The following is a 13,451-nucleotide window of genomic DNA, read 5'->3' as shown; positions in this document are numbered from 1 at the left end:
AGACATCCTCGGCCGCTAAGGTTGCGTGTCAAGTCCTGGGTGGGCCACGGTGCTGCATGGCTGGGAGGCAGAGTCCTTCCTGTCCGAAGATGGTGACCCCTAGATGGAGCCAGAGGCCCTGTGATGTCGCGGAGCAGGGTTTGCACGAGACCTTCTAGATGTTTCGTCGTACAGCTCTGAAGTGGCCTGGGCGTCTCGGGCCACGTCACAGCGCCCCTTGGCCGCACCCGTCCACGCTGGCGTGTGCACGTCCGGGGTGGACCCGTGGCAGTGGGCCCTGCCAGTGTCCCCCGGTGTGTGTTCCCCCTCCCGCTGGCATCCCGCACAGTCCCCCTGCTCCCAACTGCACGTGGAAATGTCAATGAGTAAATCACGCCGCTTCGCCCAGCCTCTGTGGGCCGTGGCTCGCTCTCCCCCCAGAGCCCAGAGCTCCGAACAGTAGCGGTTTCCCTTCGCATGTGTCGTCCTCGGTGAGGGGGTCCTGCTGGGCCGCCCCCATGGGCTCTGGGCCTGCAGCTGGGCTGCCTGTGGGGCCAGACCTGTGGCTGTGGTCCTGGGTCTGGGACGTGCGGCTCTGACACGCTCTCGTGCCCACACTGCGTGCTGGCCATGGGCATTTTGACTCGGGGGGAGGTTCTGGCCCACCGGGAAGTGTAAGCCATGCCCGCCGCACCCTTGTGCAAACCGCCGTAGGGCTGCCCCACTGCGGCCTGGGGAGGCTGGGTCCCTTTCCGTGCGCGTGTGGGCCACTCGGGTTTCCTCCCCTGGCCGCCGCTTTGCTCAGGGGCCCCCACGTCTCTCCCGGGCTCTGCTCCTCCCGGGGCACACAGGGCCCTTGTTTCCCGCCACACGTGTCGGCAGTCGTTCCCCAGGTGGCTGCCGGCCTTGCGCTCCGGCGTCCCGTTGAAGACATCCCGAACTGTGGTGAAGTGCGTGGTACGAGGTCACCTTTTCCTCCTCTGCGGCCCTCCCGTCCGTGCCCCCGGGAGTCGTGTGTGCGCTTCTGACCCTTGGGTCCGTGGTTCCTGGGAAGACGCTGTCACGCTGGTGGCCAGCAGTCTGCCCCCCGGGGTGGGGGCCCAGGCGTCTGTCCCTCTTGCTGGCGCACAGTACGGGCCCCGGGGGAGCAGGGCTGCAGCTGGTATTGCTACAGCCGCGGGGTAATTCTGTTTCTGGGAAGGGACAGAGCCCAGCTTTGTCCTTCGCGCGAGTCTTGGCCGTTTGCCGTTTACTGTTAAAAACAGTAGATGTTTATGCCGCGTCGGACTGGAGCGACGCTGTGGCGCACCGGGTTTCTGGACTTGCTGTGACGAACACGCCGCTTGGCCAGCATCACGGTCCCCGCGGCTCTCCGTGTCCGCTGCGGTGTTCCCGGGTCTGCGCGGCCCTGCAGCCGAAGGGGTCGGTCCCCAGCAGACTGCCCTGGCCTCTGGCAGCGGCGACCAGCCCGGGCTTCCCCAGGGGGCAGCGTGCTGCTGCTCGGCTGCACGGGTCCACGCTGGGGAGTCCCCGCGGCCTCCTGGCCACCCTGTCGGATGCCCGCACCGACCCTGCTCGCCCAGGCACTCACGGGATGGCTCCTAGAACACTGAGAAGTGCTGCCGTTGGGTCTGATTACAAAGGGTACAAAGCAGGACCCCCGGGCGAGGTCTGGGGGTGCCAGGGTGCTGAGCCGCACGCTCTGTAGAACACGGGGGGGGTCACCCTCCTGGCACGTCTGAGCTTGCGTCGAGGGGCTGTGTGGTGTCACTGCGTCGTCCCTGGGCTCACTGGCCCTGTGCGCGGTGCGACCTTCCCCTTGTGTCGACCCCGGTGTGGCGGGGCTCCTGTGAATAATGTTCTCCCTGCCACGCACCCTGTGGGGAGTTCCAAGGCCTCCGAGGCGCCCCGCCTGAACCAGGGAAAGGGCGGACAGACCACTGGACAGCAGATGCCTCCCCCGTGGGAGCCGACACTCCCCGGAGGCCAGCGCTCTGGGAACGTCCCGTCCCTGGTACTCCAGCCTTTGACACGGCCGTAGGTGGCGTCTTTTTATTATCGTTGTTAACATATGACGTGTTATTTGTTCCAGGGGTACAGGCGTGTGAGTCGTCAGTCTCACACAACTCCGCACTCACCGTGGCACACGCCCTCCCCGACGTCCGCCCCCAGCCGCCCCCCGCCCCCTCCCCTCCCGAGATGAAGAGTCTCTTAGGGTTTGTCTCTCTCTCCGGTTTCGTCTCCACTTTTCCCTCCCCGCCCCACGACCCTGTCTTGTTGCTCGGATTCCTCCCGTCGGGGAGACCGTGTGAGAACGGTCCTTCTCTGACTGACCTTGCACCCCGCGTCACACCCTCGAGTTCGTCCACGTCGTTGCAAATGCAAGATTTCGGAATTTTGTTTTGTTTCGTTTTCTCGATGGGGGCGTGATACTCCGGTGTGTGTCCGTCCGTCCGTCCGTGTGTACACACACCGCATCTTTAGCCATTCGTCCGTCGGTGGACATCTAGGCTTTCCACAGTTTGGCTGCTGTGGACGTAAATGGTGTCTTTTTCAGTCACTCCAGCGTCGGGGGCGCAGAGAAGTGCCGTCAGCCTCGCTCCCAGGAACCTGCTCCTCCCACCTGAGCTCCGTTTCCCCCGTGAACCTTCTGTGGTCACTGCTGGGACTTCTCTCCCCGGGTCGCCCACGCTGCAGAGAGGCCCACAGCCTTCGTCCCCACCTCGGGGTTTCACAGACCTGAGCGCGGCTGCTGGGCGGAGGCTGAGCTGCTCTGGGGCTTCGGTGTGAACCGAAGCCTCTGTCCTTGGGGAGCTTCTGTCCTGACGGAGGGACCTGGCAGCTGGGTCGGGAGGAAGCTCGGGAGAACACCGGGCGAGGAGCAGCCAGTGTTGTGGCTGGGCAGGCCTCGCCGAGGTGGTGCCGTGAACGAGTGACGGCTCACAGCAGTGAGCCTTGCAGATACCTAGAGAGAAAAGCAAGTGCCAAGGCCCTGGGGCACGGCTGTGGCTGAGCCGTGAGGAGCAGTGGACAGGACACAGGAGGACCCTGGCGCCCACGTGAAGTTAGGAGCCGGCAGGCAGAGCGAGCCTCGACCAGCATGTTTCCGAGGGCTGTGGTGAGGCTGCTGGACAGGCGGAGGGTGCCCGTGAGTGGAGTGAAAGCCCAGTCTCTGCCCCAGGGATCTGCGCCGTGAGCGCGGGGTCACAGGGAGACAGAAAGGAGCTCAGAGAAGGCCCGTGAGGCTGGGTTTGGGCAGCAGGAGGCCGAGGTGCCTGTGAGGCTTCCCAGGGTCAGGGGCAGTGGGCAGAGGAGGGTCAGGGTAGGTCCAGGCTGGAAATGGACCCTGGGAGGTGGCCAGCATGTGGGGGAGGCCTGCGGGGGGCACACAAGTGTGGCCAGAAGTCACCCTGGACAGGAATGGGGTCTCCTCAGCGGGCTGCGTGCAGTTCTGCTCCTGGCGAGCTACTGCTCGTGCCTCCCACGGCCGGCCGGGCCGGACGCCTCCTCGCGCGAGCCCGCCGCCGGCAGACGTGGAAGGGACCGGAGCGCTTGCGCTTTGGGAGTCTGAGGAAGGGGAATTCGAGTGTGAACCTGGGGTTTCCAGCAGCTGAAGCCACTTGGGGAGGCGCCTTTCTTCCCAGGGTTTTCTTCCTTTTTAAAGAAGATCTAAAGTCATCTCCACACCCACCGTGAGGCTCGAACCCGCAAGCCGGAGGTCCAGCGGCACGTTTCCCGACAGACTGGGCGCCCCTCCCGTCTCCGCTCCTCTGGCTGTCGTCTCCGCACAGGTGGTCACGCCGCAGACTCGCCTGCGCGGCTGGCGTGGGGCGCGGAGGGCGGCCGAGGGGGCTCTGCTGGTTTCTCTCCCTCGTGTGCTCCCTGCCGCGGGCCGCCGTCCCGTCGGGCACGAGCGCAGAGACTGGCGTTGGCCACTCTCGCTCCGGACTCCTGACCCCTGACCCCGGGCCCCTGCTGCCCTCAGAGGGGTTTTCTTGGAAAGCGTCTCCCTCGGGCCTGTGTCCTGTCTTCCTGGGCGGGGTCCGTCTGCTCCGGGTCACATGCTGGCCCCACGTGGCCCGCTCCCGTGCCGCTAGGAAATCATTCAGGCTTTACCCCTCTTCAGAATGTTCTGTTTATGAGTGAGGGTCACAGCAGTGAGCCAAGGGTACCCCTGCACCCCTAGTAACCCCAGACCTTTCACAGACCCATAGAAGGTTTCTCCGGGTCCACCACCTTCTACGGACGCCGATCCTGCGTCGCAGCAGCAGAGAGGCCTGGGAGGCGGCGGCTCCCAGGGGGTCTAGGACAGGCTGGTGCGGGGCTGCACTGTGTGCCCCCAGGACTCCGCGCAGGCTCAAGCCCGTCTGGGACCCACTGTGGCCGGCCGGGGGGGTGTGGTGGGGGCGAGGAGGCAGGACGCTGTGACTTCTCCTTCCCTGGCCCAGAGCGGTTTCTCATTTCTTCAGCTCAAGTTCATAAGCTCAACCTGACATAACAGGCTGTCAGAGCGACGAACGGTCGTGTGGGGTGGGGGGGCCCTGCAGAAGAACACGGCTTTACACTAGGCCCTCTAAGTAATTATGTAATTCAGGGACTGAGTGGAAAATAGGTTACATAACAAGAATTGGAGACTTTTATTTTTAGTTAAAAAAATTAAAGATTTGAAGGGTGCCTGGGCGGCTCAGTGGGTTAGACCCTGTCTTTGGCTCAGGTCATGATCTCGGGGTCCTAGGATCGAGCCCCGCATCAGGCTCTCTGCTCACGGGGGCCTCCCCCCCCCAACTTGCCTCTCTGCCTACTTGTGATTTCTCTCTGTCAAATAAATAAAATCTGTAAAAATAAAAAAATTGAGAGAGCGAGCGAGCAAATCGGGGGAGGGGTGCAGACTCCCCCGGAGCGTGAAGACCAGGGCGGGACTCAATCTCACGTCCCAGAGATCACAACCTGAGCCGAAACCATGAATCGGACGCCTCACCGACGGAGCCAGCCAGGCACCCTAAGACACGGAGGCTGACGTTCTCCCGGAGCGGCAGATGGCCTGGAGGACCCGTCACCCAGGACGCCCAAGGCGCAGCGCACGCGCTGGCCCACGGAACCTGCCTGTGCTCGGATCAGCCCGCCCGCACGCATTCTCCAGCCCAGACCCCGCGTGAGCCACGAAACCGGTCACGTGAGTTTTAACAGAGCAAAGGGAGTGTGTCGGCTTGCTTGAGCGGAATGAGTTCCCAGCGGCAGCGTGAGGTCCAGCCGCCCCCGCCTCCGGACAGGACAGCACGCGGTCGGAGCCGTGGCCGTGGCGCGCGCTCCAGCACACGCGAGAGCCGCAGCCACAGAGACGACCAGCGCGGCCCCTGCGTGAGGACCTGCCCGTGCGTGAAGCAGGACAGAGAAAGTGGACGTGGAAAGCACACCGACGTGTGCGGGACACGCATCTGCACAGCAGGAGGAGAGGCTCCTAGTTAAGAAACTAGAGAAGAGGGGCGCCTGGGTGGCTCAGAGGGTTAAAGCCTCTGCCTTCGGCTCAGGTCATGATCCCAGAGTCCTGGGATCGAGCCCCACACCGGGCTCTCTGCTCAGTGGGGAGCCTGCTTCCTCCTCTCTCTCTCTCTCTCTCTGCCTACTTGTGATCTCTGTCAAATAAATAAAATCTTAAAAAAAAAAAAAAAGAAATTAGAGAAGAGAGCAAACAAAACACAACGGAAGCAGAAGAAAAAGGAAGATCAGCAAAATAGAAAAAAATCCCCAAAGTTAGTTCTCTGAAAAGATCAAGAGGCTGGCAAACCCGCCGTCACACCGGCTGACACAGGACACACACGTCAGCAGAATCCTGCAGCAGGGGACGGCGCCACCCTGCTCCCCGCACAGGAACAAGCACCTGCGAGCCGGGGCTCGAGGCCAGAAGTCAGACCCCAGCTGCTCTGGGCCGCCGAGCTGCTTCCTCCTGGAGGCCCCGGAGAGCCTCTCCCCAGCCCGGGTCCTCCTGCCAGAGGTGCCCTCGTTCCTTGGCTCCCAACGTCCTTCCCGTAGACGCCAACACCAGCAGCTGTAGGTGAAGCCCCCCTCCCCCGGCCTCCCGCCTGCCCCTGGAGCCGCCCTGCCACTGTTGAGGACCTTTGTAATGACACTGGGTCTGCCTGGAAAACCCACAGTAGTCCCGCTGTCTAGGCCTGCGCCCCTTTCTGCTGTGTGTCTGGACACGGTTGTGACTATAGGGGTCAGGACGGCCGCCCCCCGCCCCACAAGAGCATTTTGCTGTCACAGCTTCCGAAATCACGGTGACCCGCGGGATGCTCACCTCTAAAACCAGGAGCGAGGTGCGGCCGGTCTCGGCGTGGTGCTGGCCGCGCCGTGGGGCACCAGGAAGCCGCGGAAACGGCTGCAGGCCGGGAAGGAAAAAGGAGAAACGTCCTTACTCACCGATGAGCCGACCCCCCAAGGAGCTAATCCTAGAGACCCAGAGACACCTACAAACCCAGCGCTGGCGAGTTCATTCAGCCAGGTCCTGGGACACCAGATTAGGAAAAACAAAGTCCACTCCATTTCCACGTGCTGGGAACAGCTGCTCACGGAATGAAGAGGGTCCCGTCCACGGCGGCACCAAACTCAAGATCCTCCGGAAGTACCGCATGGAAAACAGCTCAAGATTCGTGAAGATCCAAGTCAACGGGAAGGCGCCCCACACCCCTCCACTGAAGATCGCCGTCATCTGGTGTGAGGCACGTGGAGAGCCTGAGCCAGAGAAAAGCCAAACCAGCGGGGCAGCTTGTCAAAACCAACCTCTGCACTCTAGGAGGCGGTTCGCCGTTTTTTTTTTTTTTTTTTTTGAAGTAGGCCCTATAGCCAGTGCGGAGGCCAAGGCCGGGCTTGAACTCCCAACCCAGAGATGGAGACCCGAGGTGGCATCGAAAGTCTGACGCTGCACTGAGCCACCCACGTGCCTCATTTTTTAAAAAACGGCCGAGCCACAGACTGGGAAAAATGCTCCCAAGTATCATATCTCATAATCCACTCGGAACTCAGGAGACAAGGGAAAAGCCGGCCCGCCTTGGAGAGCGCGTCCCCGGGAAGGCGGTGCTGAGCGCAGGGCCGCCAGGCGAGGACGGATGCGCAGGGCGCGCTCACACTGCGGAGTGTGCTGGGGGACGCAGGCAGCCGGCTCAGCCCCTGCGGCTCTGCAGCTCGGGGGGGTTGGGGGCTTGAGCCCCATGCTGGGTGCAGGGGTGACTTAAGGTCTCGTAACTGTCACACCTAAACACGCGTGAGCCAGCAGCTCCCCCAGAAGAATGTGCCCAAGAGGCTGGAAACCCACATCCGCACCGAGAGCCGTAGCTGAAGGCTCATGACAAGGTCTGGCAGCCCTGGACAGAGGCGCCCCTACGGCGGTGAGCTCCGCGGGTGGGAGGAGCTAGTGGTGGCCCCTCCCTGTCACCCACGCCTGGGGCCACAGCACTGCACGTGCTCGCAGAAAGCCCGCTCGCCGGCCACGGGCAGACACACCAGCGGGCAGGCCCCGCCGCGCAGACTGGGCCGCCGCAGGGGTGGACTGTCGGGGCGGGCGTCGCACTCCGCAGCACCTCTCGGGAGCTCTCAGCCCAGACAGCAAAACGGAGGCAGACCAAGGAGGGAAACGGATCTAAAAGTAGCGGCCGGCCGGGAAACCGACACGCCTCACGGGCGATGGGAACAGAAACGCACAGAGCGACCCCAGGTCAGAGCTAGAGCGGGGGATGACGTGGGGCGTGCGGGGTCCGTCCCGCACAGACCTCGGCGCAGCCCGCCTCTCGCGGGCTCTGGTTGCGGCCCAGACGCGGGCAAGCCGCTCGCTCCGTCTAGAAGAGCGCACGTGGGGCCCCGGCCTCGGAGCCAAGCCGCTCTGGGAGGAGCCGTCTCCGTGAGGGACCAAGACGTCCACCTCGAGGCTGGTGGGCACAGCCCCCGGCGTGCCCCACGGCGCTTCGAGAGCGTCACATTAAAGTCCACGTGCCAGAGTGGCCCAGAAACCCCCACATTCTGAGGACTCCTGCTCGGCGCCGAGTGCCTCGGGAAACGGCGACCCAACGAACTCTGGCCAAAAATGACAGAGCGCAGCCAGGTGAGCCCCAGGACGGAAGGACACACTGCGCACCCCCCCCCCAGGAAGGACGTGCATCCAGACGGACTCTCTTTAAGAACACAGATCGGACTGAGCCATCACCAGAAATCGGCAAGAGACATACACGAGCCTCAGGGGCTGCGGTCCCACTGGTGTCTGAGAAGCACGAACGAAAGCCAGCAGCCACTCACCTTCGGGGCTTGGGAACAGATCAGATGGCGCCGGGCTGGGCAGGGCACCCCTGGGCGCCAGGAGGTGGGGACCCGCTAACCTCAGGAAGTCCAGCCTCACCTGCCAAGAAGACACGCACCTGGGTCCCAGCAAGTCCACGGAGGACCCACAGGCCCGCGGCACAGCAGGCGGGTGAGCGAGGATGTGGGGACGGCTGTGTGTCCGAGCTGCCTGAGTCCCGTGTCACACGGGAGCCAGGCCCAGGGCTCGTGGGGGACCCCCATCCACACGATGATCAGAAGCACACGAAACCAGACGCCTCGGGGAGAGCCCCGGTGGCCAGCTCCCTGAGTGGCCAGGACAGGGAGGGACCCGGGGGCGGAGTGCGGGTGTTGCTATGGGGGCAGCCACGCGGGCCCAGCCGGGTTTACAGAAAGAGCCCTGTCCCTCCGCACACCCTCCCTCCCGGCCCTGGCCCTGCGCAGGGCTGGAGGGAACGTGCTGAGTCGGCACCTGGGGCTGCGGTAACGCGTGTTTACCTGGTCAATTTCTGGGCGTGCACGTTCTCTGGCGGATCTATAATTTCTCAGAACAGAGGCTGAGAACCGACCTGGAAATCAATCAAAGCTCAATAAAGGGAGAGATAAAGCCGTCCCCACGCCCGGCACCGGGAGCTGTGGGCCAGGCAGGGGTGAGGCAGGAGTGGGGGAATGGAGAAGGGTGCAGCGGGTCCCCCTGGCCCTCTCTGCGGGGCTGCGGACCTGCCCCCTGGCCAGGAGGTACACTGGAGAGTCTCCCGAGGCTCCCTGGGCCCTGCCCCTCCTCTCGAGGGGAGCCTGGCTGCGCCCTCATCTGTCGGCCTCTGCCAAGGACCCCTCCCCTGGCTGTGCCCGCTGTGCCCAGGTTGGGTGGACAAGGGGGCACAGGGCTCCCCCTGCTCGAGCAGCAAGGGGACGTGCTGGCTGTCAACTTTCTTCCTGGCCTGACCTGGGACTGACCTCAGACCAGGCTCTGGGCAGCCATCCTGCGCAGAGCGGGCTGGTCAGGGCCCCACGGGAGCTCTGGAGGACAGCCTGGGTCCCAAAGCAGGTGGAGGCTGGTCCTGCAGCCACAAGACCCGGCGCCCAAGGCCAGGCCTCCCTCCACTCTTCCAGAGAGGGCAGTGCTAGGGAAAGCAAACACAAGGGGGCCGGGGACCCTGCCCTGGGTTCCTAGAAGAGGATGGGGGGAGGAAGGGTGACCAGACACCAGCTGACCCTGAGGTCCCAGAAGCCGAGGCTGGGCAGGGCCCCAGGGAGGCCTGATGAGGACCCCACCCAGGCTGTTAGGAAATGGGCAAGGGGAAGGAGGGGGGTGGTCAGCGTGCCAGGCCCATCTCCCACTTAACTCCCACGTGGCCGTCCGCTGAGTGGGAGGTCCCCACAGCTGCCTGAGGGGCCCCTGCCCAGGGGCAGAGGGCCAGCCAAACCTGAAGGTGGCTTTGGTGTGAAGGCAACCCCCCCAGCCTCTCCCCTATGCCATCCGTGTCCTGGGCATTTGGGGCTGACGCTGGGTGCCGGGCTCGAGAGGGTTAATGGCATTGGGCCAGCAGGGCTGGGCTGGGCTGGCCACAGGGCGCTGGCGGCCCCGGCAGTGGGGAAATCAGAGGACAGGAGCAGCCGGCCCCAGCAGACGCACCAGCCTGTGGCCCGCCTGTGGTCTGTTCTGCACGCGGGATGGCCCTGACTGGAGGTGAGGAGCGCCTAGGGCCCCAGCCCCTCGCTCTGGGGGTAGCCAACCCCGTGCCTCCGAGGCCCGGGGCAGCCCTGCGAGGGCCCAGCTTGGGGTGAGCTGACAACGCCGGTGCCGCCGCAGGGGCGCCTCGGGATGCGCCCTCGGACACCCTCTACCCACCTCCTGTCTGCTTCCGGGGCCAGTCCCCTCAGGCCCCCCCGGGGACCCCTGCCTGGGCTGGACTGCTGCCCCCGCAGCCCCTCAAAGGCCCGGCACGGCCTATGCAGGTGGGTGTGGGGCACCTCTCGCACTGCCTCTGGCCCCGCCTGGACAGCCCGCACCCTGAGGGCAGGGATGGGCCCCGACTCGGTGGGCAGCCCAGTGCGTGACGCAGGTTTTGGGGTGTCGATGGGGTGGGACTCAAGTGCCCTCTGTCCCGAGACACCCCGACCCCTGATGAGTTGGGGGTGCCGAGTCCCCATCTGCCCTGAGGCAGGCGTCGTGCTCCTCTCCCGGCACGAGTGCTGAGACATTCCTGGAGCCAAGGCACAGGCTCCTGGGAGCACGTGGGGGGGTGACCCCCGCCCCGGAGCCTCACTGCGGCGGTGCCCGCCTGCCCACCGGCCGCTCTCAAGGGCAGGAGAACATACCCCACTCGGGCCTCCCATCGGCCCACCTGCCAGCATGGCCCCACTCGAGTGTCCACACTGGGACGCACACGGCCACATAGCCGAACGGCCAGGCACCCCTACCCGCAGTTCTCTCCAGAATGGGCGTCGCTACCCCAGCGGGCCTGCAGGGTGGAAAGGACCGTCAGTTCCGAACCGGACCGCGTCCCGGTTGTCCTAACTGGGGCTCTACTTGCAAATGAGGCCGGGAGAGCGCAGCTCTGAGCTGCCACCTCTGTCCGGGCTGCCAGCACCATGGCCTCTCTCGGTCACATGCTGTGGTCCGGGCGCTGAGTTCCACGCCGCAGCGTGTGGGCAGGCGGCGGCCCTCGCCCCGGGGCTCAAGTCCTCTGGCCCCTCTCCCTGCAGGAGGCCCGGTCCTGGCCGTGCTGCTGGTCTCGTGGGCGGCGCTGGGCCCCTGCAGCCCCGAGGGAGCGGAGAACGGGGCGCTGGGGGCCGCCGAGAGCCCGCAGTGCCCGGCCGTGTGCACCTGCGGCCACGATGACTACACGGACCAGCTCAGCGTCTTCTGCAGCTCCCGTAACCTCACGCGGCTGCCGGACGGCATCCCCCATGGCGCCAGGGCCCTCTGGCTGGACGGCAACAACCTGTCCTCCATCCCCGCGGCCGCCTTCCGGAACCTCTCCAGCCTGGCCTTCCTCAACCTGCAGGGCAGCGGGCTGGCGAGCCTGGAGCCGGAGGCGCTGCTCGGCCTACAGCGGCTGCGGCACCTGCACCTGGAGCGGAACCAGCTGCGCGGCCTGGCGGCCCGCACCTTCCTGCACACGCCGGGCCTGGCCTCGCTCGGCCTCGGCAACAACCTGCTCGGCCGGCTGGACGAGGGCCTCTTCCAGGGCCTGGCCGGCCTCTGGGACCTCAACCTCGGCCGGAACAGCCTGGCCGTGCTGCCCGACGCCGCCTTCCACGGCCTGGCCGGCCTGCGCGAGCTGGTGCTGGCGGGCAACAGGCTGACCTACCTGCAGCCCCCGCTCTTCCGCGGCCTAGCCGAGCTGCGCGAGCTGGACCTGAGCAGGAACGCCCTCCGCAGCGTCAAGGCCGACGTCTTTGTCAAGCTGCCCCGGCTGCAGAAGCTCTACCTGGAGCGCAACCTCATCGCCGCCGTGGCCCCCGGCGCCTTCCTGGGCATGAAGGCGCTGCGCTGGCTGGACCTGTCGCACAACCGCGTCAGCGGCCTCCTGGAGGACACCTTCCCCGGCCTGCTGGGCCTGCACGTCCTGCGCCTGTCGCACAACGCGCTGGCCGGCCTGCGGCCGCGCGTCTTCAAGGACCTGCACTTCCTGGAGGAGCTGCAGCTCGGCCACAACCGCCTGCGGCAGCTGCCGGACAGGGCCTTCGAGGGCCTGGGCCAGCTCGAGGTGCTGACGCTCAATGACAACCAGATCCGCGAGATCGAGGCGGGCGCCTTCGCGGGCCTCCGCAGCCTGGCGGTCATGAACCTGTCCGGGAACTGCCTGCGGACGCTGCCGCCGCAGCTCTTCCTCGGCCTGGACCGGCTGCACAGTCTGCACCTGGAGCGCGGCTGCCTGGGCCGCCTGCGGCCGCACGCCTTCGCCGGCCTCTCGGGGCTGCGCCGCCTCTTCCTCAAGCACAACGGCATCGCGGCCGTGGACGAGCAGGGCCTGGGCGGGCTCGCGGAGCTGCAGGAGCTGGACCTCACGGCCAACCGGCTCACGCACCTGCCGGGCCAGGCGCTCCAGGGCCTCGGCAAGCTGGAGTACCTGCTGCTCTCGGGCAACCGGCTGGCGGCGCTGGCGGCCGACGCCCTGCGGCCCCTGCGCCGCGTCTTCTGGCTGGACGTGTCGCACAACCGCCTGGAGGCCCTGCCCGAGGCCGACCTGCCCCAGCTGCGCCACCTGAGCCTCAGGAACAACTCCCTGCGGACCTTCACGCCGCATGCCCCCGGCCTGGAGCGCCTGTGGCTCGAGGGCAACCCCTGGGACTGCGGCTGCCCGCTCCGGGCCCTGAGGACCCTGGCCCTGCAGCAGCCCAGCGTCGTGCCGCGCTTCGTGCAGGTGGCGCCAGAGGGCGACGACGGCCAGCCGCCCGCCTACGCCTCCAACAACATCACCTGCGCCAGCCCCCCGGGCGTCTCGGGCCTCGACCTGCGCGACGTCGACGAGGCCCACTTTGCTCACTGCTGACGGAGGCCCGGCCTGCCCTGATGCTGCCCTGGGGTCACTGCGGCGGCCCCCTCTGCCGCTGTGGGCACCACTGCCATACAGGCCCCGGCCCCCACAGCTGTCCCGCATCAAAAGCCATCTGACAGGGCGCCTGGGTGGCTCAGTGGGTTGGGCCTCTGCCTTCGGCTCAGGTCATGGTCTCAGGGCCCTGGGATCGAGCCCCGCATCGGGCTCTCTGCTCAGCGGGGAGCCTGCTGCCTCCTCTCTCTGCCTGCCTCTCTGCCTGCTTGTGATCTCTGTCAAATAAATAAAATCTTAGGGACGCCTGGGTGGCTCAGTTGGTTAAGCAGCTGCCTTCGGCTCGGGTCATGATCCCAGCGTCCTGGGATCGAGTCCCCACATCAGGCTCCTTGCTCTGCAGGGAGCCTGCTTCTCCCTCTGCCTCTGCCTGCCATTCTGTCTGCCTGTGCTCGCGCTCTCTCTCTCTCTCTCTCTCATAAATAAATAAAATCTTAAAAAAAAAATAAAATCTTAAAAAAAATAAAATAAAAGCCACCTGACACACGTGTGTGACCACAGGAGTATAGCTCTGGGGATGGGGGGAGGAAAGCTTGGGCCCCTGCCCCCGCCTGACGGCCCTCCTGGGACACCAGCCTGTGCCAGAGGGGCGGCAGCTCCTCCTCC

General features: G+C 65.5%; 1 protein-coding gene, 1 long non-coding RNA gene and 1 pseudogene across 3 annotated transcripts; 1 reads left to right on the top strand and 2 right to left on the bottom strand.

Annotated features, from left to right (window-relative positions):
- Positions 1–3,692: 3,692 nt before the first annotated feature.
- LOC116860167 lies at positions 3,693–5,112 on the bottom strand (annotated as a pseudogene).
- Positions 5,113–8,247: 3,135 nt separating this feature from the next.
- LOC116860147 lies at positions 8,248–10,648 on the bottom strand. 2 transcript variants are annotated; one of them, XR_004381281.1, is made up of 4 exons: positions 10,609–10,648; positions 9,244–9,269; positions 8,785–8,855; positions 8,248–8,365 (listed from the first exon to the last, which is right to left on the bottom strand). It is a non-coding gene; the product is annotated as an uncharacterized LOC116860147 (long non-coding RNA). The 2 variants fall into 2 exon arrangements; XR_004381280.1 differs by lacking the exon at positions 9,244–9,269.
- On the top strand, positions 9,267–12,821 carry IGFALS (insulin like growth factor binding protein acid labile subunit). Its single transcript, XM_032846035.1, has 2 exons — positions 9,267–9,976; positions 10,996–12,821. Exons 1-2 carry the CDS (start codon positions 9,961–9,963, stop codon positions 12,786–12,788), a joined length of 1,809 nt encoding a protein of 602 aa, XP_032701926.1. The 5' UTR covers positions 9,267–9,960; the 3' UTR covers positions 12,789–12,821.
- Positions 12,822–13,451: the final 630 nt, after the last annotated feature.

This window comes from Lontra canadensis, unplaced genomic scaffold, assembly GCF_010015895.1.
Source record: "Lontra canadensis isolate GAN:19392208 unplaced genomic scaffold, GSC_riverotter_1.0 scaffold171, whole genome shotgun sequence".
Taxonomy (NCBI): Eukaryota; Metazoa; Chordata; class Mammalia; order Carnivora; family Mustelidae; genus Lontra; species Lontra canadensis.
Note: the sequence above shows the minus strand (reverse complement) of the source record. Positions and strands in the feature narration are given on the sequence as shown.